Source organism: Takifugu flavidus, chromosome 9 (genome assembly GCF_003711565.1).
Source record: "Takifugu flavidus isolate HTHZ2018 chromosome 9, ASM371156v2, whole genome shotgun sequence".
Lineage (NCBI taxonomy): Eukaryota > Metazoa > Chordata > Actinopteri > Tetraodontiformes > Tetraodontidae > Takifugu > Takifugu flavidus.
In genome coordinates, this window is record NC_079528.1 from 5,849,317 (window position 1) to 5,872,554 (window position 23,238).

General features: G+C 44.4%; 2 protein-coding genes across 8 annotated transcripts; one reads left to right on the plus strand and one right to left on the minus strand.

The window, feature by feature from the left end:
• Nucleotides 1-667: 667 nt before the first annotated feature.
• Nucleotides 668-23,002, minus strand: LOC130531390 (C-terminal binding protein 1). 6 transcript variants are annotated; one of them, XM_057043389.1, is made up of 13 exons: nucleotides 15,965-16,006; nucleotides 12,294-12,383; nucleotides 7,252-7,406; nucleotides 6,077-6,221; nucleotides 5,558-5,661; nucleotides 5,249-5,351; nucleotides 4,952-5,076; nucleotides 4,568-4,657; nucleotides 4,340-4,470; nucleotides 3,849-3,976; nucleotides 3,682-3,711; nucleotides 3,452-3,566; nucleotides 668-3,082 (listed from the first exon to the last, which is right to left on the minus strand). In XM_057043389.1, the coding sequence occupies exons 2-13, from the start codon at nucleotides 12,331-12,333 to the stop codon at nucleotides 2,887-2,889; spliced, it is 1,362 nt and encodes a 453-aa protein (XP_056899369.1). In that variant the 5' UTR covers nucleotides 12,334-12,383; nucleotides 15,965-16,006; the 3' UTR covers nucleotides 668-2,886. The 6 variants fall into 6 exon arrangements, 5 of the variants coding, with proteins under 5 accessions (XP_056899369.1, XP_056899371.1, XP_056899367.1 ...); XR_008952091.1 differs by lacking the exons at nucleotides 3,682-3,711; nucleotides 12,294-12,383 and adding an exon at nucleotides 3,179-3,338 and having other exon boundaries at nucleotides 15,965-16,108; XM_057043391.1 differs by lacking the exons at nucleotides 12,294-12,383; nucleotides 15,965-16,006 and adding an exon at nucleotides 22,863-23,002.
• maea (macrophage erythroblast attacher, E3 ubiquitin ligase) lies at nucleotides 16,829-22,283 on the plus strand. Of its 2 annotated transcripts, none has more exons than XM_057043392.1 (9): nucleotides 16,829-16,986; nucleotides 18,980-19,162; nucleotides 19,467-19,670; nucleotides 19,744-19,866; nucleotides 19,947-20,023; nucleotides 20,248-20,356; nucleotides 20,759-20,892; nucleotides 21,009-21,204; nucleotides 21,303-22,283. In XM_057043392.1, the coding sequence occupies exons 1-9, from the start codon at nucleotides 16,864-16,866 to the stop codon at nucleotides 21,396-21,398; spliced, it is 1,245 nt and encodes a 414-aa protein (XP_056899372.1). In that variant the 5' UTR covers nucleotides 16,829-16,863; the 3' UTR covers nucleotides 21,399-22,283. The 2 variants fall into 2 exon arrangements, with proteins under 2 accessions (XP_056899372.1, XP_056899373.1); XM_057043393.1 differs by lacking the exon at nucleotides 16,829-16,986 and adding an exon at nucleotides 17,740-17,954.
• Nucleotides 23,003-23,238: the final 236 nt, after the last annotated feature.

A 23,238-nucleotide genomic window follows, 5' to 3' on the forward strand; every position in this document is an offset into this window, starting at 1 on the left:
GTGTTTTCACTGGGTAGAAATTGAGGGAAAAGTACAGTAAAGTGGCAGATGGTCGCCTGCATGATCTGAGGCAGCAGTGTCAACTAGGCAGATTTTTTTTTTTTCATTTTGACATTGCAGCTTCAGGTTTTGTAAATAGTTACCAAATCTAACTGGATGATACATCTATATTGATACATATGAGGTTCCTGTAACCAAGTTTGCATGTCCTGATTGAGGAGTGTGTGCTGCTGTTAGCTGCTCTAGCGACATCTGCTGGACACAAGCAGTAAGTTAATGTTCCAGGATCTTCCCTGTTCAGTACACTCATGTTTTCCCTGAAGGAGCCGTTGTTTTCTTTACCGTTGACCTCAATCTCCACCAAACCAGTCCCTGTACCTGTGTATCGTATTACACTCCTTTCTTTTCATGCATGTGACCTACCGAGAAGCACAAGATGGAGGGAACATCTGTCAACATCGTCGGTTCATCTTCCAGTGTTGTGCAATCGAGAAATACTCTGCAACATTATGGTGTACATACCATACCATACCGTACCATACCATACCGTACCATACCGTACCATACCATACCATACCATACCGTACCGTACCGTACCATACCATACCGTACCGTACCATATGTGTGTATGTGTGTGCGCAGGCGCAATCGTGTAAATGAGGCAAACACCTTTCCACAGTTTATTTCCTTTTAAAATAATTCATACAAATGCATACAGTCACAAACATTTCTTTGTCAGGTTGTCAGTTTTGACCAAAAATAATATTTACTGTAGAATATAGAATATGTATACTGTATATTGCTACGCCTACTACTTTATCATAAAGGGGACCAAGGTAGGCAACAGTGGACTGTGAGTCACTACCAGGGATGGAATTTCGAGGAGCACCTGCAGTTTTCAAATGGCAGCCTGGTGTTATTGTGTGTACAACACTCACCGCGTGAGTGCAGATTGCTTACAGTTGGCAGAAGGAAGTACTAGGAGTTTCCACTTAACAGCGAGGGAATACCAAGAGCAAAATTCCAAATATCCCTCCGCTCCTTTCAGGGTGTTGGCGCGCTCGCGGGTGAAGCTTCCATCCCTGGTTGCTAACTTACTACCTCACCATGAAGAAACCAGGTAGGCAACAGTGAACTGTTTTTACTACTCAGCTGCTGGTAGAAGGGGATCCTGAAAGCACCCTCACAGAGCCAGCCCAACACCAAGTACCGGGGAATAGCTCCATCAGTTACCAGTTTTACTCTCAGTTCGATGGCCAGCTCAGCATTTTAGGGGGCCTTTCAGTGGGGCTTGTTGTCCATTTAGTTGCCAGTCTGTTTCTGTGATGCTTTGAGGAAGCTACCCCCCACCCCCCCCACCCCCCTCCTCCCAGCGCTGCTTTTTTTAACACAGATACAACCAAGTCACATTGACACAGGCAGGCAGAACACCGTATGTACACATAGACACAGAGGCCACAGAGGGCGGCTAAATGGTATACCCAGACAGGACCCATCGTGAAATGTTAAAGGGATACTAAACAGAAGTAACCAGCACGCTTCTCAACAACTTTACATTATTTTTTGCATATACTGTCGCTCACATGGTAGAAAACATTTTTCTTGTGTCCCTGAAAACAATGAAAAAAATCAATTTAGGAGCAAATCGAACAATGAAAATGAACACCTTTTTTTTTGGAACTTAAATGTCTGGAGTCACATCGGTGTGTTGGTGGAATATATTCGACAGATGTAGAAAACTCATGGGCTGACCGCAGACGCACACACACGCAAACACACACGCACACACACACAAGTGATTCATCGGCATTGTGCATCACTTATAAGCTGTTAAAACTCTCAGTGCACCAACTTCTGCAACCTGCTTAGTATGTCCATGCGCACAATTTGGATTCATAGTCAAGTGTGAGGGTGACGTTGACCCTGCCAAGCGTACCATTGTGCCACCCCCCCTTTAGCCTTCTCCTCCTACAGCTCCCCCAGGTCGGGTCAAACATTTACACGAGTCTCAAGAGCAAAATCACATGCCCCTTAAACATAACAAAAGCAAACGTTACATCAACTTAACCTCTGGTTACAGTTGATTTTCTAATGCGATGGGACACAAAAGGCAAGCAGGTAGAAAACCAAATGCACTAAGTGGCATAAAAAGAACTTCTTTAAAAATAATAATTAAAATAATGAACCAACCGCGGAAACATAAGTTCCTGAGATGGTGTGCAAAAAGCTGCCTGTTTTTTTTGGAGGGGGGGACTTGTAAATTTGGGGACACATGAAAATCAAGAAAAGAAGGTTCTTAAATCAGTTTGGCTACATAGAGCAATCACATAACCCTTGTTTTTATCTTAAGACTGGAACAAAAAGATCAATATGCTGTTGCTGGAAGTCTAAAAACTGTACACAGACAGGTTACATTCTTTTCATAACCTACTACTTTAGCTTGGACAACTAAGGGAAGGTCACAGAAAAGGAGAGAAAGACACGACAGTCCCCTCCAAACTCCCATAGCCAACAGTCTGGGACAGCAAAAGGCCTCTCTTTTACTGTTAAATGAACATTTGCTAAATAACTTTAGTGATATTGGGGTTAAAATTTAGTTGTTGTCAAGCCTCCGGATAAATGGACTGTCACCTTTGTTGAACATCTATGTTTTAATTTGATATGAGCACCTCACCTTTTTCTTTTTGTCAATAATACAGTTAGTGAAACCTATAACTTTCATTCCGATGCTCTCTTAACCTGTCTGATAACAACTAGTTAATAGGGAACTTGTTTGATCCCCATGCCAACCTCTAGTCATCACACAACACAGGCAGGCATGTGTGTGCGTGAGTGTATGTCTGTTTGTATGCATGCGTGTGTGGATGTTTACGGACATTTTATTGGCTACAGTTGGTCATTTGGATGCTGCTCTCTGTCGCCCTCTGGTGGCTTGACTGTGTTTTGTCCGGGAGACGGGGCATGCGGGGGATGCGTGACAGCGGGCGGGAGAGTGTGCGTGATGGGCACAGCGCTCTGCACAATGCCTTCAACGGGTGGGGGCAGGCCACCAGCTGGTAAATTCACCACCCCTGGGGCGTACCTGAGGAGAGAAAGAGACTCAAAAGTCAAAGGGCAACCGAAAAGACACAAGACACAGAGAAAGAACTCACACACGCTGACGGCTGAACTGTCTAACCTGAGATTCATGGATGCTGGTTATTGATTGGTGGGCAGTAAATATTCCACCAAAGACAACAAGTGGGGGACAGACTCAGCTATTGGGCATCTGTACAGCTGTAACTATGTCAATCATCAACCTGTTTACGTCCCTGCGCAGCTCAGAGCTTCATTCTGGCCTTTTTAAGAAAAGAATCAGGATGTGTATGTGTAGATCTTCCTCATAGTTTATTTTAGCCGCCAATACAGCGACATCAATGTGCACCTTTCTAACTGTAGTCTGAAACCGTACCTATAGGCCCCGTTGAGCTCAGGATGGACGGCCGCCGCGTCAACTCCTGCCCAGTGGTTGTTCTGAGTGAGGAATTCTTTATTCACGCAGTTCTTCAGACTGTCCGGGATACGACCTGAGCACGCCGGAAAGAAAAGAGAGCGTTGCATTGTGGGACTTCTGCTCACTCCTTAAGTTTTATGTTTTACAAGTCACACTTAAGATCTTGTGAGTGTATCTGCTCTGCATACAAAATTGATGCCTTGTGCTTTTTCCGTCCACTATGATCAAATAGAACAAGGTAAAAGAATGACACCTTCAGAAAAGAAGTTGACTGTATTTCAGCACAAAGAGAACAATTTGTGCTACAGAACAAAGACGACTGGGGGTTATGTGCTGTATCAGTTTACTTGCTCACCTGTAACAGCCCTTCGGATCTCCCTGGCTGCCTCTTCTCTCATCTCCAGTGATGCCTGTTCACTGTACCAGGCTGCATGTGGGGTGCAGATCAGGTTCGGTGCATCTTTTAAAGGGCCCTGACCAAAACTGATGTACAGCATGTAATTAGGTCCATGGAACATTTATGGACCTTTTGCTACCCCCTATCATAGTTGCCTATGCTAATGTAATTCAGCAAACCAAAACTCAAAATGCTGTGGATATTAGTCCGCTAGGGGGTGCTAAAGTGCAGGACACATATTGAGTGTTACATTAAAAGACAAGAGAGAAATACTATAAAAAGGGAGATGATTTGCAGTTGAAAAGTAGAATAATATAAAACAAAGATATTATTATTAAGATATTATTATTCTTTATTATGTAATCAGTATTTGGTGCAAGTATGATTCTGTAATTAAATACTGAAATACATTTAACTACATAAACAATAGAAACGCCCAATTGTGTTACCTGAAAGGCTCCGTCTCGTGAACATCGAGGGCAGCTCCACGTATCCTCCCCTCTTTCAGGGCTTGAGCCAAGGCTTTCTCATCCACCAGACCCCCCCTGGCTGTGTTCACCAAGAAAGCCCCCTGGCGCATCTTTAACACACACATACAGTTTTTGATTTACTTTGCTTGACATTCCAGTCCTCTGTGTGTGTGTGTGTGTGTGTGTGTGTGTGTGTGTTTCTGGAACCTGTTTAATGGTGAAGTCATTGATCAGATGATGGTTGTGTTCGTTGAGGCTGCAGTGCAGAGACACGCAGTCCGAGTGAAACAGCAGGTCCTGAGGAGGGATCCAAGAAAAAAGAACCACAATTAAAAAAAACGACCAAATCATCAATAACTAAATAATGGATATCCCTCCCTCCCACTATTCTCAATAATCCAGGCAACTTTATATCGCGTTTATATATAAAAATGGGTTAAGTAAAACAGAAAACTGCATAACATCAGTCAGCTTCACTTATTTTATTTTTTAACTTATTCATTTAATAGTCATTAAATCTAGTTATTCAAACTGTGCTGACAGCTGTTTGTGCACATGACGAGTACAACAATAGCGCGTGTGTTTGTTTACCTGTAGTGTGGTGACCCTTTGTAGCCCCAGGGAGCGCTCCACACCATCGGCTAAATAAGGGTCGTAGAAGATCACGTTGAAGCCAAAGGCTTTAGCTCGCAGGGCCACGGCCTGGCCCACTCGCCCTGCAGGCACACGTGAACGTTCACACACTGAAGTTGCACCAGTCGCATGCAGTGATAATATGGGCGCACACACGTGCATATCTGTACTATTACTGAGGCTTTTAAGAGTTACAGTATGATTCAGGTCACTATTGTCACCAACTCCTTAATACGAAACCATTCCGTCCCTTACCGAGGCCTATAAGTCCCAACGTCTCTCCCCTGATCCTCGCCGCTCCTGATGCCACCTCTCGGATCTGCTCCACGCTCTGGACCCGCGTGCCCTCCCGCAGAGCCTGCACGAAGAACACGTTGAGTCAATGTGCGCGCTCCCATCGCGTAGCGAGGAGAAACAGCGGTGAATTCTATTCAGACCGTGGACGCGACGAGTCTAAATGATGACTTGTAAGTGATTTGAGAAACAAATTCTGTGACCATCTACATCATTGTCTCTCAAATACAGCGACAGTCTAAAGAATTCTGGTCGCGATCGAGAACAAACCTGGTGCAGCCAGGTGGTGCGTCGGTACAATGTGAGGATGTGGCAGAGCGTCGAGTCTGCCGTCTCCTCCACTGAGGCTGCGGGCATATTACATACAGCGATGCCTGTTTGAGAGCAGACAAGAATTAGTCATAACAAAAGTAATGAAGTCTGGAAGCAGAAGTGGGGATTTAAAGGACGCCGTCAGCAGTTTCCTTTAACGAGTCTAAACAGCAGCACTTATTGCTGAAGCAGGATAAGGAAACATTAGTAGAGTTTGAGCACAAAGATAACATTAAAATGGAAACAAGGCACCACCTACTGTACCGAAACTGAGGAGATTTCTTGGAGGAATAAATGTTTTTGTCATTCTTTTTGCAGAATTTAGCAATCATGCTAACTTGTTTGCCTCAGAGGTCACTGATACAATGTTATTATTTGCCATTATCACCTACAGTGCGTTCCCTGACTGGAGACGTGAGTGTTTTAATCAGGCTGGGTGCATATCTGTCTGAACTAAAGGTTCCAGAGTGCTCTTACCCAGTTCCCCAGCAGATTTGATATCAATGTTGTCGTAGCCGCTTCCGATTCGGACAATGATGCGCAGCGCTTTAAACTTTTCCAGGTCTTCTTTCATCAGAGTGATAGTGTGATACATCAGAGCTCCTACAGCTTCATTCAGCACCTGGACACAGATGTGGTTGCAGAACACTGAGCTGCGATAAAGCAACCACACACACACACACACGGATAAATGTGCACTTGCCATCATTGGCAAGGTTGTGTTGCCAAGCTGAAGCATTTATTAACAAAAGTGAGACGGGGGCAGCAACCACAGCTGACCGAGTTGACTGTCACCACATTTTCATAAGCTAATTTAAGCCCCCCCCCCCAGGATGTAACATTTGTGCCATTTTCATATCCTGTTTTTTTTCCCTTGCCTGCGTGAGTGACTTAAATTTTCCTGAAAATTGCCATGGAAACGCGACTTCGTCTTTTTTTTACCACGGGGATTTAGATAAGGTGGGCACACATTTGAGAACATACCTTATTAGGAGAAATAAAATGGGTTTTTCACCTTCTCCTCATTCTCCTGAAAACATACTGACTTAATTGGAAAGTAATTATCAAGCCTCGAGCAGGAGATAACTTGGCTGAGCTATAGAATCAGAATATATGCCCATGAGTGAAGATCAGTGTTGTCACCTTTTAATTGCTTCTCTGATAATCTCACTATCTTCTGCCTGCGCTTCTTTTCAAGTAGGTATGAGAGAGGATGGAAAGGACAGGCAGTTCAATTACAACAGAGAAGCCCTTTTAATTATACAATGGGGTTTCTGCTTGCTAGAGAGCCAAAGAGAGAGCGATAGACAATGAGTGAGGCACGGCCATCTGTTTCTCCCACTGATCGTGCGCTCTGAGCAAGTGTGCCTGGCAGACACCCAGAGCAGGACCCAGCCCTGCCAGACATACAGACCCATTTAGAGTCCACCGTGGCTACGACAAGATCTGAGACTGACCCACATTTTTAACTTCGCCCTTTGTTCTCCTCTTTAATTACCTTTGATTTTTTTAAACCTCTTTTACAGTTCTCAGTAGTGGAGGATGCTCCACGCAGAACCCGGAAAAACCTAGAAAATTCCCGATGCCGCCGCATGGGGACGCCATTAACAGATTGACCTTGCATTCTAAAGCTCATCGCTGCCGAGTCTTACCTTCTCGTGGATCTCCTGTGTGGACTGGGCGTCACAGAAAGCCACAGTCGCCACGTCTTTCAGGATGGGCATCTCCACCGTGCAGTCCCGTCCATCCAGCAGTGCCACCAGGGGGCGTGGGTGCATAGGCCCGTTCATAATGGGTGGCCTGATGCCTTTCCACAACAAACAAAGCAACGTTAGGTGTGAGATGGACAGAACGGACGTGACAACAAAATGGATACCACTGGAGCCACCGTAGGATTATATTGTATAGCCAGATTTTTCCCCTCAGTGCACATTTATTATTCATCTCCTTCATTAACTGATGACCAATGCTCAAGTTATTCTATTGCTCCTGGCCACAGATGAGGTCCTGTTGTTGTTTCAGATGATGTAGTTGCTATGACAACAGTGACAATAGGTGTGAAGGAACAGACAAGATTTCCCCCTGAGCAGCAGACAGCCTGAATGAAAAGCAAATTCCTTTTATGGTGAAAAGTGACATTTAGGCAGTGTGTGGGTTCACTTTTTAGATAAATACACTGCACCCATTTAACAACGCTGTCATCCCCTTTCAGCATTTATCTAAGAAGCTCTGTGATATGAGAGTAAAAATCCACCAGGATCCAGAATAATTATGGGAAGAAGATGATTTAAAATGGGGCAATCTTGACCAGAAACAATGCCTGAAGCACTGGATTTCATGAATAATTCAGCGTAGCTCTGATTTGCAAACAGGCAACAAAAATACGTCTCTAACTTCGACACCTTTTTGGAAAAGAAAATGAACTTAAATTAAACTGGAGGAAGATTATCTCGACCCAGTGGAACTGGGTTTAATGCAATCTCTCCCTTTCTGTGTCGTCATTTTATCTGCATTGTCAAATTACAGCAGGAAACTGGATCTGTTGAAGCAGCCCAGCAAGACCAGTGAAGTGAAACTCAACCCCTGCTCACAACGCTGTGGGTGAGAGCTGGTAAAACATTAGCCATTCATAATGGGATTTGACTGGAAGCCATTGCACTTACATGTCAGTGCAAAAATCAATGGTGCGTAGCTGAGAAATCCCAACTCAATGACAGTACAAAGTGCTCTCGTGCTTTATTTTAACTCAGATGTAGGGCTGGAGTCTACTTACTTCCCTCTGACTATGGAAACGGCAGATCCAAAGATATCTCTTGCATTTAAAATGATGTTCGCTCCAAATAATAAAACCTAGAAGTGTGTAGGTAAAGGCAGCAGAAGGGCTGCTATTGAGACGAAGCAGAGGCTCCGGACTTTTACACAGCTCACACTTGGTCAGAGCGAGGGAGGAAATAGCTTTCATTCCAGCACCAAGCTTGACCTTGGGAGGACCTGCTCCACTGACTGCCGAGTAGCACGGCACAATAAAACACTCGTTCATCCTCTTTATAGCTCTCCCACACTGGCATAGAAACAGAAGCTACTTTGGTTTCTTAACATGTATCATACTCAAAAGACCATGACCCCCCCCTCCCCTCCCCTTCACTGAATACATTTGTCTGGTCTTTATTCATTTTTATTCAAAGATTTAGCTGAATAATAGGCCTGTCCACAATCACCAGGGGCTACAGCTTAAAGTATGTCATCCACTCCTGCTGCATCATCTCCTTCTAGACAGATGTAGCAAATGAGCATCATCCAAGCTGATGTGACCGCACACATTTAAAAAAACAAGGCACAGGAACAAAAATAACCTCACCTGGCTGTGCACAAGGCAGCCGTCTCTGCAGGATAACTAGGATGCACACAGTCTCTCCGATGTTCTGCCCGCTCCAATTTAATATTTGGCGTAAGGTGTTTCATTTTGAAAACCACTTTCTATCCCGTCCCTGCCTGGAGCCGCTCAGGGCAGATTGTGCTGTAGCTTCCGTCAAAGTAGATTTGCCACACGTGCAACAAACAAACACTGAGCTGCAGATTTCTCCGCTGCTAATCCTGCATCCTGTGGAAATGTGGGGTTTGGTTGTAACGCGCCAGTGAAGGCAGCATCGAAATAATAAAAGAGTGGTAATAAAGCAAACATCTGCCCAAGAACAGCGCTGCTTTAGCACTGAAAGGCCCGGCATAGAAACTACGATCACGGGGACATTTAGAATCATCAAAATCTAACAAAACAAACACCAAAAAATGCCAAAAGCCATTTGACTGACATTTGGAAAAAAAAGAAATCTGTCATTGGCTGTTGGGGGTGAACCATGGGAGCCGGTGGGAAAGGCCTGCAGCCTGCCTGGATCCAGCTGTCATTGTCTGTTTCAGGAGAACAGCTGGATTTTTCCCACAGGAAGCAGATCATGTTTGCAGACTGTCAGTCAACAGAGGCCGGGTCAAAACTCAGTCTTCATGTTGCTTGTGTGTGCAGGTCTATGGGAAAGCTCTGCGGGAAGATTATTTCTTAAACCACCCCTCGTCTGGGATTGTAATTTTAAGGCACAGACGTCACAGTTTCTCTGAAATGTTTAGTTTTGTTATCGGTTTCAGAAAGACAGACTTCCTGTACTGGAGATCTCTCCAGTCTCGTTCATACCGGTCTGGAACAGAGCGCCAGCATGAGGACGCACTCTTGTTTCAGCCGCTGCAGTGTTTGTAGTTTTGCACCGTGCAGGTGAGAGAAAAGAGGAGAGCTGTCAGCAGCCGTCTGCGATCAACCGTGAGCCGCGACGCGGCTGATTTATGCCGGCCCCCGCTTTTGTGGCGTGCTGCAACACGGCACGGTTAAAAAGCCCCTATATCCTCATCTTTCGGCCCCTCTGCGTTGATCCGATCTCTGCTTCATCTGTCGCTGCCTCATTTTCAGAACCCCCATCTCTCATTTCAGCCTCCACTCCCCAGCCTCTATCTCCTTTGCCATTTCCCTTTTTTTGTCGAGTCTGTTTTTTTCGCGCGAACAACAGGGTTTTATCTTCACTGTATCATCAGCGAAAAAAAAGGAAGGCTAATATCTGCTGTAGGTCAAGTGTGCGGGGCTGCTTTGCTCACACAACAACAAAATGGGACCATGAAATGAGCAAAACACGCCCAAATGACACAGTTTTTGTTAGAAAGGTGGCTATACCCATTGTACGTATTATACAGCCTTGACCACCAGGTTTGCAGCTGATTCTACACAAAAGTAGCTCAATAAAGCTGTACAGTCGTGGTTAGAGTCGCACCCCTCCTCCTCTGCTATGCATTAGTAACCACAGGGTCATATTATAGATTACAAACAGGATTTAGAGCATTTCTGTACCAGAAGCTTTTTGTGGTCATCAGTCTCACCTATAAACCTTGCTGTTGCACAGCAACACCAGTTAAGCACTGGCTTATACTGGCAATACATAACTGTAAAGAATACTCCATGTAAATACAGGCTGCCTAACCGGATTATTGTATGGCCGCTGGTGCGCTATATTGGATTAACACTTAATATGCAGCATAAAGTCACAATCACTTTGGAGGTTGACTCGGATTGGGGTCAGTTTGAATAGTAATGGATTATTAGGCCTATGAGACATTTATGGGAACACAGATAAAGGATTCCCACGATGACTCTGCAGGATCCCCCCAGCAAATATTACTAAACTAACACATGTGCGTCGTCATGTATGTTTATAGTTAACCAGATTTATAGTGAGTCTGCTGCAGATTTGCGCGAGCGTTTCAACATAGAGCTAAAAACTGTTGCAGCTTTTAGGCCGCCTTCTCCCCAACATAAATCTGCAGGCACAAAAAAGAAAAAGCAAAAAAGTGGGGAAAAGACATTTCTCATTTAAAGTGTGGAGCTTTACACACAGCCTATGTTTTTGAGTTGGACTTAAATGCTCTTTTTCTTCCAAATTAGCAGCATGTCACAGCGCGAGCAGAAAGATTGTCTCTGTTCTCATAACAAAAATAAAGCTGCTATATTAAAAGGCTTAGTGGGAAGATGCCTGAAGCTGTTTATTGAACTCGGTGCGTTTCTCTAAACTTAGATTACTGATGTTAAATGACCCAAACTGAGATAACCGTCTTTTTTTGACTGAATCTAGAAACCAAGGCTTTGGTGCTGTGACTGATGCGTTCAGGGCTTTTAAATCAGATGAGACGTGGCTTAATAAGGATGGATCAAAGGCCCCCCAGACGTACCGCAGCATGAATCAACAATACGCCTGTCACTCACTGGTAAATCTCATTTTTACTGTAAACAACAGATCGTAAAGCTTTAATGAGGGGCCTAACAGTCGATCCTTTGACCTTGGACTTCTGAGCTGTTAAAGATTTAAGACAAGAGGCAGAAATGAGGAGGGGGCAACTTTATCTTTGATGTCATCAACAGCTCCAACGCTGCAGCCTGTTGATGACATCACAGATTACAATCTGCACGATGTCTGGTTTCTTAGGGGAGAAACACACGCTGAGAATTCGGGATCACAGTTTCAGACTGGATGATTCCCGTCCTTCATGATTCCTTAGCAACCATCATCCCTTTTTCTAGAATAGTCCTTCTTTATGTCACTTGTTTGTGAATGTGGGCGTGCGTGGGCGCATGTGTGCATTTGGAACGTGTGTCAGTTGTCTGCTCCCAAATGCAGGTGTGCACGCTTGTGATTTATGTTGTGTGCGAAAACAAACCGTGAAGGAGGCACAATGAAAAGGGAAATATGTCATGTCCTTGCTAGCACTCGAAGGAGAGTGAGAGGGAGAGATCTATTTCTGTCGCCACAAATGGAGGTGTTCAAGAAGCCTTCAATAGCAGAGATTCGTCTCCACACACACGCGGGCACATGCGCGCGCACACACACACACACACACATTTGCACACACACACACACCGGCAGGGAGCGAGAGAAATGGCCAATCATTCAAACGGACGGCCGGCGATAAAAACAGATAATAGAGAAAGGATTAAAAAGAGATGAGGAGGAAGAGGAGAAGATGGAAAATAGGAGGGAGAGAGAGAGAGAGAAGGGGGAGGGGAGGAGGAAGGGAAAATTATGTGCACTGTAGTTCATAGATTTTCACACACGCGCCCCCCCACGCACACACACACACACATAAAAGCAGAGTGCTGGTTGTTTACCTAGAGGCATGCCTTTGTTGAGGAGATGTGAGCTTCCCATGGCGCTTTCCCCAGCCAGCCAGGACACAACGCAGACCTACAGCGTTCACACTGCACACATGAACAGGAATCCAGTCAGCATATGGCGACTGTGGCTACCTCGCTTCCCTCAGTCCTCCTCCCAGCCTCTCAGTGACAAGCATACACATGGGCTCCCCCTCTTTTCTCTCTCTTACCCCTCCCTTCCGTCCCCTTGACTCGCCCGCTCTCTCTATCTCTCCGTCTTACCCCTCCCTTCTCCCCTCCCTGCCGTCTCTGGCTCTCCCTCCCTTCCCTTCCCTTCCCGTCCCTCCTCTGCTGCTTCGTTACAACCGACCTTTCCACGTTCGCGGCAAAAAAAAAGAAAAAAGGAAAAAAATCACAGGCAGATTTTGATCAAATGTGCTCGCAGCAGGTGCAAACACGCCGCCGCCTTTCTGAGAGCGAGGCGGAGATGAGAGAGGGCGAGGAGTAAACGCGCGAGTGTGTGACAGAGTGTGTGTGTGTGAGAGGAATGGGGAGGGGCTAGCGCTTGCAAAATTTCATCTTTTGTTTCCTGAAAAACGACAGGAAGGAGGGAGAGAAAAGCAAGAAGAGTTATGCAATTACAGTGGCGGGAGTGGAAAAACTTGTTCTTTGTGATGTCAGAAAGCTGACAAACAGCTTGATTACACGGGGTGAGACCACAACACATGTGTGTGTTAATAAGTTACTGAATTTACAAATTCAGTCTATAAAAGACAATTCTTAATGACTACTGAGCATGAGGACTATAAATGACACCAGATTAAAGCTTCAAATGACCACATGACACCAACTGCATTTAATAGAGGAGACTATTCAAATTATTTGAAGGTTCCGATACGACGATGGAAAGTCACATTTTATAGATCGATACACTCTCACTTTTCAGCAGAACAATCATTGGTTTCACTGTCACATTTCCTCATGAGGAAACTGTTTAGAAAGGTCATTTTTGACACCCTTTTTGACTTTAGGAAGGAAAAGGGTCTTATTTATTTTATGTTCTAGATACAATCTCTTCAAATATTTAGTTTACTTGAAACATTAAAAACTAAAGATTCATAATTCACAGGCATGTTGGCCAAGACAAATAAAGTCAGGACTCATTCTCCAGCTACACACACACACACACACACACACACACACACACACACACACACACACACACACACACACACACACACACACACACTGAGTAGTTGCCTCTATATGTTGAACCAGGCCCCTGTGACTCACGTGCACATTAGAGAACTGTGGTGATTTGCCATCAGACGCTCCCCTGTCCAGATTTAACAGCAGTCGTGGACATGTCACATCCCTGCTGTCGGCAAATGTAACGGCCAGCTAGTGGACCGCTAGTTCAACTGGTCAACTGGTCAGAGCAACTGGTCAGAGCATTTGTTTTTGAGACTGATGGCAGCCAGACTGGACTATTTTTACCTTCCTGCTCTTTTTATATATTCTGTTTTGTTTTAAAGCCAAACGATAGAACAGATTTAGCTTTTCAAGGGGAATTGAACAGTATTATGAAGCAGTCTGACACCTTTTAATGATTAGATATGGAAGGAGGGCTGGATTTATATAGCGCCTGTCGTCCTGACCACTCACTGTTGTGGCACCAGAGGTGTGCACACACACGCGGACGACCTCACAGGCTGTCACCTGCTCATGAGGAGAGACCAACAAGCAAATGCAGCCTCGGAGTTCAGCATCTCCCTCAAGGACACTTTTGCGTCTTGACTGTGAGGGTCCAGCCTCAAACTACCGACCTTCTTATGACTGGAGCGCACGCTCGGCAACCTGAGCCACTTATTGCCTAATAAATCTGACGTTAGCGTGATACCTTAAGGTGGTATCTTGGAAATTTAAATAGAAAAAGCGATTATACCTTAATATTCCTTCATGTTTCAGTTAGCTGAGCGTTGTTAATTAACTTGTGAATTAATATTTTTTATGCATTACACTTACAACTATGTCACTAGCGTTACCCAGGAATGTAACCACACCAATCCCCACTCTGCTTGTTGCTATGGTCCTGTAAACCACTACATGATTCCTGCCTGACAAGAGACAGGTTAGCTCTGCTGGTGCAGATAACTGTCTGCGATCAACCGTGAACCCCCCCCCCCCCCAAAAAAAAAAAACACATGGTCAATAAAGCGAGGAGCTCGAGGTGTGTTGGACGTGTCTGCAATGGCAAAGAAAGTGTCACTTGTCAGGAGACACAAGCAAATGCAAACATCTGTAAATATGGATGAGCAGAGGGGACCACAGTTGAGTAAAGGGCCTTTGGAGGACGTATACAAATGCTTCTTGATATTGACAAAATAAGTAATGATCTCCAAATTATGTATGCGGCTCGTGACTGAAGAGACAGGATGACACGTGTGACAGGAGCTTGTCTGTGCATGTGCCGTGTGACACCTCCTTCCCCAGACAGCCTCCCATCCCTCTCCTCTTTCTTCCTATGCTGCCGTCTGCTTTCTACCTTCATCATTTTCTCCACATCCTTCCTGCTCACTGTGTGTCCACACCTCCTCTCTCTGTGCACTCACTGCAGCGTGTCTAATGGTTCAGCTCACTCTCAGCAGATCCACCAAGCGGAGGCCAAGTGAGCATCACACCCCCCCCCCCCCCCCCCCCCCCAAACGGCTGGCCTTATCGAGACCGACAGGCTGTTAGCGCTATCGCTGACACACACTCACACATAAAACATGCATAATTACAAAGATGCACCTCTGCAAATGTGCAAATGCTCAAGCGGGCGCTTGGCGGGGGGGGGGGGGGACACTCACAGACAAACAGCGGTGTGAATTAAAACGCAAGTATGAAGGATGCAGAGAATGCATCCATCTTTCTCACACATGCACACGCAGCAGATTGGATTTATGGATACTGACAGTGAGCTGCGGAACAATGTGGGGGCCGGAGAACAGTGCAAGGAAACTCGAAATCTAATCTACCGTGGGAGATATGGGGGGGGATTGAAGAAGCTAGTGTGTGTCTGCAGGAGGAAAAGGAGAGGAATGAGAGACAAAGTGCGGCGAGCAGCGCAGAAACTTGAAGGGGTTGAAACAAAAGATTGGGTATCGGGGAGGACCAGCAAGGTGTGGCAGAATGAATACGGTTCAGGTGAAAGTAGCAGCAGGAGGGGGTTAAAGTGAGTGATGGATGGCGGACTGAGCTGACACTAGTGAGCCTTTTAAACCAACAGCATGGATAGGTCGCATCAACTCATATGGACATTTTTAAAGCTAAACTCGTCACCTAAATGCACCAATTTAAAGAACAAAAAAGAGGTGAAAGTGTACAGATTTCGAGAAGATTTGAAACATGTTAAACCGGTGCCAACTTGGACTGAATGACCTGCCGATGGATCCCTCAGTCAGTGACAGTCCTGTTGTTACACAGTCTCTGAACAAACGTGCACTCATTAGCACATTATTTTATTAACCTGCGTGCCTCCTCATTCTACATACAAACATGCCACAGGCTCAAGTCACAAAGTTATTCCTTTCAAGTGATAAACGCTACGAGTTTTGCTGCCATTGCCCCGAACTCTTGTGTAAACACTGATTAACATACGCCCCATAAACACACGCAATAATGAGCTAAATATAAGCACAAACCTTGTAAATCTTTCTCTCCTCTCCTTCCTCTTCTTCTACACTGTTGTTCCACTTTTTTTGTTCCAAAGCCGGCTAGAGGGTGGAACATGCAGCAGGTAAGGGTCCAATTGTAAAGGACTAAAGCATGTGCCAGCCAATCATCGCGGGCGGACTGTGGCCTGCAGCCAATGGAAATATGTTCCAACTAACTGTGGGAGGGCGCTTTTGCTCACACAGGAACAAGAAATGTGTCAACGATATGCAAGAAGCACAGGAAGAGTTTTCATTGGTTGTAAAAATATGTGGTTTTTATAGGTAGTATCCCAGAGGTAGTTTTTCCATTTTGGTTTCCTAAGATTTTGATTGTTCTGTGTCCCTGATTGGATAAATGTCTTGAAATAGCAACTAATTCAGTAGTTGTTTTCTCACCCATCAACGAATTACAGAGTATGTTGCCTTTTTTAAATCTAGAAATACAGGTTTATAAGTGAAGGTTTAGTCTTGGACTCTGGAATTGTCATTTGCTGGAAATGATTTGATGATTATAAAGTCATGGTTGCTTGAAAACAGAGCCAACTTCGACTGATTATTATAAAATATATGTTATTTAAAACTATTAAATTTGATAAAGTGCCTATCAATACCTGGAAAAAACAACGTTGTCCTCAGTATTTTTGTTATGGGTCCTTATTGTTGAAGATGAATGTAGTTTTCAATCCTATATTCCCTTTGTGATCCTTCATTGTGTGTGGCATGGGACTAAAAATCAATTTAACAGACGTATCATGTTGATAGCGCCATTGTTTTAATAGAAAACGTTTAAAACGGTTAAATCTTGACTTCCAGAAACAGGAAGAGGTCAAACAGCGTGTGAAACGACACCGCGCCGCCAGGGGGCGGTAGTGCGCCCTGTGGCCATTATGCGTCGAGCGAGAAAAAAACCCAAACAACCACAAGAAAACCACAAAACCAAGATGGCGGTGCAAGAGACAGCATCCCAACTGTCCATGGCTCTGAAAGTCCAAGAATACCCCACCTTGAAGGTAAATCCGTGTCCCGACTGACACTAACTGATCGTTCAGTGACTCTACCGCACCCGACACACGCGATGCGTCTATTTAATTCCGGAATTTGCGGTTATTTGATCAAATTAAACGAGTCTTGCGAGTGACAAGGAGGCTAACGGTAGCTGGACTAGCATAAGTTGTTACCCGAGGCTAGCAAATAACTGTTTTTTTTAAAACAAGACGGCCAATTTTAAGATTTTGGATAACAAGCAGTGGGTGGTGGACGGTTAGCTGGCTGTTTGTTATGTGTGTCGTTGCTGACAGTCAAAATCTGGGGGCCTTCGGAGGTGTTAGCTCTGTTGCAGCCTGGTGTTTTACAACAATAATTCCTCTAATTTGAAGTGGATAATTAAAGTTTCCACTAACTATAGCTGACGGGACACTGATATCAGGTTCGCCTGCGAAAGGGCAGACCAACAATATCATGTGTGATCATATTAACGAATTTAGTGGACATGTCAACCTGGATCTTTTGTTATTCCAATTCGGTTAAAGTGAGATGAATTTTAAATATAAAAAATCCCGATGGGCGGTTTAACATTATCCAACGTCTCTGGGTCACTAAAACGGTGTCAGAGAAACGACAAGCGGATTAATAGCTGGATGTGTGCGATCAAACCTGCAGCAGCCGTTTTCTCTGAGCAAGAGATGACGAGTCCACAAAGGTGACGCCGAGCACGCAGACGTAGGTGTCTAAAGGCTGTGTGCCGGGGGGGGAAGCGAGGGCTGAGCCCGATCTACCGCCGGGCTGTCAGACACGCAGCCCTGCGAGCAGCGAACGCGCTGTCATCGGATCGCTGCCGCCTGCCTGCGCTTCAAAATGGAGAAATCCCAGCCTGCTGCCGTACACACGCACTGCTCCTCCATTCCACATACCGCTACTGCGACACCACTGCTGGGAGACGGAACACGTCCGAGCTGCGTTTGATGCCCGAACCACGCCGGTGAGCAGGGCTTTCGACCGCTTTTGCGTGAGGGCCGGTGGCCTGGCGTCACGTCGGATTTAACGGGGCATTTCGGTTTTTGCTGGCGATGTTAATCCGGCGTCGCTCGCAGAAAGGGGGCTGTGATTTGGGGAATATGTCTGTCAGTGCTGGGCTGCTGCAGCGAGGATGATGAGCACCATTTTAAGACAGAAGAGACTCTAATAACTGGGATTCCGTGTGAATCTATAGATCAGGGTTGAGTTGAATTTGTCTGTGTGGTGTGATGTTTGTACGTATGATTTGGATAAAACGCCCTTGAAGATTTTTCTTGGCATTTTCATGCAAGGGTCAATTGGAAGTATAACAAAAGAAATTGGTACTACAGGCATATATTTACTCTGTGCTTGCGTTAGTTAAGAATGAGCTTGTCCTTGTCAAATCTATTTAATCAGCTCCAAAAACTGAAGCAAAGAATGCAGATTTTGCTTGATGCAGAACCAAAATTCTATTTCTTTTTGAACGTGCCAGTAATATTTCCTGCTTGAAAAGGAATAACAATAGACAGATTATATTGGCTTTTACAACCCTACTTATTCAGGATAATAGTTACGAGCGTTGATTTTGCACCAATATTTTCCACTCATAATTCCAGTGTTGAGTCTGACAGATACTGTGTTTATGAAGGTGAATAGAAATTAAAGGAGCAAGACAAGTGGAAAGAGGCTTTGCCAAATACCAATATTGAGCTTTTACCTATGGCTTTGCACCTGGAGTGTTTAATTCACCGTCTTAATTAAGAATTCCAATTCTACTTTTTGAAATTGTTTCCTAATTAACCTGATCATAAAGGCACGACATCCTTTCTCTAAACAAAATATATAAAAATGCACAAAAACTTCACTAGATTTAAACCTTCCTATAATATTCCACGAAGAACAAACTTTATATTTTCTATCTTTGTTAAATTATATTTCCCACAATATTTCTTGAATTATTTAGTCAATGTAGGTTGATTTCTACCTTTTCTCATGATGTCGTTGCAGGTTCCCTATGAGACACTGAACAAACGCTTCAGGGCTGCCCAGAAGAACATCGACCGGGAGACCAGCCACGTGACGATGGTCGTGGCTGAGCTGGAGAAGACTCTGAGCAGCTTCCCAGTAGTCGATTCTGTGGTGTCACTACTGGACGGTGTGGTGGAGAAACTCAGTGCTCTAAAGAGAAAGGTGAGGAATGCAGCTGCGCTGGCCACGGCCCTGACTGCTGACTCAGTCAGTGGGTCTCAACCTATAGTCCAACTATTTCCACTTTTGGTTCTTTCCTGTGTATTACACGATAACAATACAAATGGCAGTCGACGACCAGACTGTGGTGGGACACATGAGCTGTTGGAGGTGCTCAAAGAACAGGTTTTATTCGAGTTATTATTGGGGTATTGGTCTGGTCCCCTCTGGTACAGTCAGTCCATCTGACAGAGCTCGTGATCTTGTGCTGTGATACGGGTGATCATATGTTGTGTCTGAACTGTAGGCTGCAGAGTCCATCCAAGCAGAAGATGAAAGTGCCAAACTCTGCAAACGACGCATCGAACACCTGAAGGAGCACAGCAGCGACCAGCCGTCCTCGGTCAATTTATGGAAGAAGAAACGCATGGACCGCATGATGGTGGAGCACCTACTGCGCTGCGGCTACTACAACACAGCTGTCAAACTGGCCAGGCAGAGCGGTATCGAGGTATGTGGCGTTTTATTACCCTGCTTAAGAGGTTAATTAGCAGGTAGGGGTTCATTTTTGCCTCATATTTTAGGACCTGGTGAACATTGAGATGTTCCTCACTGCTAAGGAGGTGGAGGAGTCTCTGGAAAGGCAGGAGACGGCCACGTGTTTAGCCTGGTGCCACGACAATAAATCCCGTCTTCGCAAGATGAAGGTAGCACCATTTCAACAGTCGCGGTTTGCCCCGAGCGTTTGTGAGCCGACCTGACTGACGTTTGTCTGATTCTTGGGCAGAGCTGTCTTGAGTTCAGTCTGAGAATTCAGGAGTTCATTGAGCTCATCAGACAAAACAAGCGAATGGATGCAGTCAGGTAATTCACACAGAATTTCACTTAAGTCTTTTCCACGAATGTGAATCTCCTGACAAATATTGGATCCATCTATATCTCTAACTGCAAGACTGACAGTGTGACATGTCATTTGGTGTCTTGTCTAACGTAAACCTTATTGGTGCTTGTTAGTGTACTTTTTAGAACTGATAATAGTTCGGAATATATTAATATAATTCAGTTATATTAATGTCGCTGTCCATCAGACACGCAAGGAAGCACTTCAGCCAAGCAGAAGGCGGACAGTTGGATGAGGTTCGGCAGGTGATGGGCATGTTGGCCTTCCCATCAGATACACATATCTCTCCCTACAAGGTGAGCTGTCCCTTAAAACAAGCAAGGACATTAAAGAGAATTTTTCAACCTCATCAGTGGACCTTGGTGAAATTGCCACCACCATCAGGGTTATAAACCGGCTGGGACGGAACCCATAATAATGCTGATGGTGCATAAACCATAACAGATATTTGTTGGCCGTGGCTTTTGTTATCCGAGAGGCGAACGTCTGTGTTTTTATGGGTGAAGATTATAACCTGTCTGGCTGTTAATAGTTGTAATCATGTAGTATAACAAAGAACGGTAATCTTACGGTTGAACCCTCATTTGGCCACCAGGTGGCGCCTGTGAGCGCGCAGTATCAGACGTTACTTCATCTGAATCCTTTTTGAAAATTGCCCTTTTTTTTAACGTAATTCTCCTTCTCTGTATTTCCCTCAGGATCTTTTGGATCCAGCTCGCTGGAAAATGCTAATCCAGCAGTTTCGATATGACAACTACAGACTCCACCAGCTGGGAAACAATTCTGTCTTCACTATAACTCTGCAAGCTGGTCTGTCTGCTATCAAGACACCGTATCCTCTTACATGCAGTTGGCTTCACACCCTTGATCCATTCTAAGCGTTCACATATTTGCTATGTTGTTTTTTGGTTCTATGGTCTGGTCCTTAACATCCATGCTCATTTCCAGTCAGTGCTACAAAGAGGATGGAACCTCAAAGAACCCAGACTGCCCAGTCTGCAGTAAATCCCTCAACAAGCTGGCTCAGCCGTTACCTATGGCCCACTGTGCCAACTCCAGACTAGTGTGTAAGATCTCAGGGGAGGTCATGAATGAAAACAACCCTCCAATGATGCTTCCAAATGGATATGTTTATGGCTACAACGTGAGTTCATGTCAAAAATATCACCTAAGATCTTAAAATAATTAGTTTAACTTTATGAACCTTAAGGTAACTGATTTTTCTCCCCCTCCTTTTTCCAGTCTCTCCTGTCCATCCGTCAAGATGACAAGGTGGTGTGTCCCAGAACCAAAGAAGTCTTTAATTTCTCTCAGGCTGAGAAGGTCTACATCATGTGATGGCTCAGAGTTTTAACGTGATCAACCCCGGCCTCTCATTCCTCACCTGGGAACTGGCCTGTTCAAATAAAGCCACCTGTGGAGCTGTGATTCCCTAACATTTCAAGAGTCACCATCCTCCCTAGTCCATGGTCAACTCAAGGTTTGCGAGGTCTCCTTCCAGGCCTGGTTTTTGGATGTGGCCAAACTAAAGACATTGTGGGATCGTTTGCACAACATGGGCTTTCAGAACTGTCATTATTTTCCACGGCTTTCCTCTGAAAATTAGACACCACAGAAGAAGAAAACGGGGGAAACCTGCTTGGTAGATATTTGATTTTAAGACAAGAAATAAACTTGTTGAGGTTAACTTTTTCCTTTGCTAGTGGTGTTTCTTTGGCATAAAGCTGGACTGTGAGTCTGCATTATTAATGTGAGATTTGGGCATTTTCTTCCGGACCCTGTGGTAGCATCTTACTGTGTGATGCATGCTGTAGACCGTTTGTCTTTTCACCATGTTTTTTAATGAAATGTTGGGAGAGAATATTTTTAGCCATGTCTTACTGAAAGTACCCATGTTTCATATTTAAGAGGATGGAGAAAATTCCGTTTTCAAAACTAGATATTAGATAGGAACTCATCATACGTGTGTGTAGAATTTAGCGGTTTTAGACGAAAGTAACAGCAAAACAAACAAACAAAAAGATACGACTAAGCTGCTGTGTGACCATAACAAGTCTTTTACTGATTAAACCTGATCATTTACAATGGTCTCCAGTTATTTTGCTGTTCAGTGCAACTTGAGAGAAGCTTTGTAACTTCTGAGGATTACAAACATGGATATTTTAACTTTGGTGAGTTTGCTGACTTACATGAATAATAAATGCTAACCAGTTTTTATTCAAATGTCTAACCGCTACTCATTTACCCAGTTTTTATTCCTGCTCCATGAGAAAGTAAACATTTAAACGCATAATTTAACACTGACTGCTGACACACTTTAATTTTTAGAGCTCTTTTTGTCTGTGCTTTTGACACCTGTTAAGTCCTTAACAATGCTCCTACTCTTTCCAGATCAAATAGGTTCAAACAATTCATCTTAAAATTACAGCTACATTCCATCTCGGTTAAATGTGCAGCTTTCTTTATACTTGCAAGGAATGTTTTGGATTATCTGATTAGGCAAAGTTACCCCATCAGCAACTCAACTCAAACGTTTTGAGTAGTTTGGACTTTGCACATCCATCGTGCACATAGGCTGCAGCGGACCTTTCAACTAAAAAAACCCTTACAAAACCCCATTTGCAAACCCTTACAGATGATGTCTTGTAGCAGTTTTTCCTGCAGTTGAGTTGCATGGAAACGAACAAAAGATCAATCAACAGTCATCTGATCGTTTTATCTTCAAACAATAAAAGGACCCCGACGCTTAATCTTTTACTGATGAATTGAGGTACTTTCAAAGCTAAATTGTAAGTATCCTACCTTGTATTGGGACAGCTGGCTATGACTAACAACAGCTCGAGGAAGATGTACTGCAGCAAAGGATCGCAAGTGCGCACTCGCTTGTGTCTCAGGCTAATGCTGTTAAAATCGTTATGGTTAATAAGTACGTTTCATATTAAGGATAAAGGGTGCTTGTGCGGGTTAAACATATTAGAACGGGTGCAGTTTATTTTCATAGTGCATCGTCATGGCTTGTTGTTTGCATTTTATGTTATGTCAGCTTTTGACGATCCGTGGATTAAAGAAATAATTAAAAAAAACAAACTCGCTTGGCGACAATTTGCTGTGTTCATGTTGTTTACGCCCCAGCAGGAAAATGCGCTCCTGGCGTTTAAAGTGACGTCACAGCGCAGCG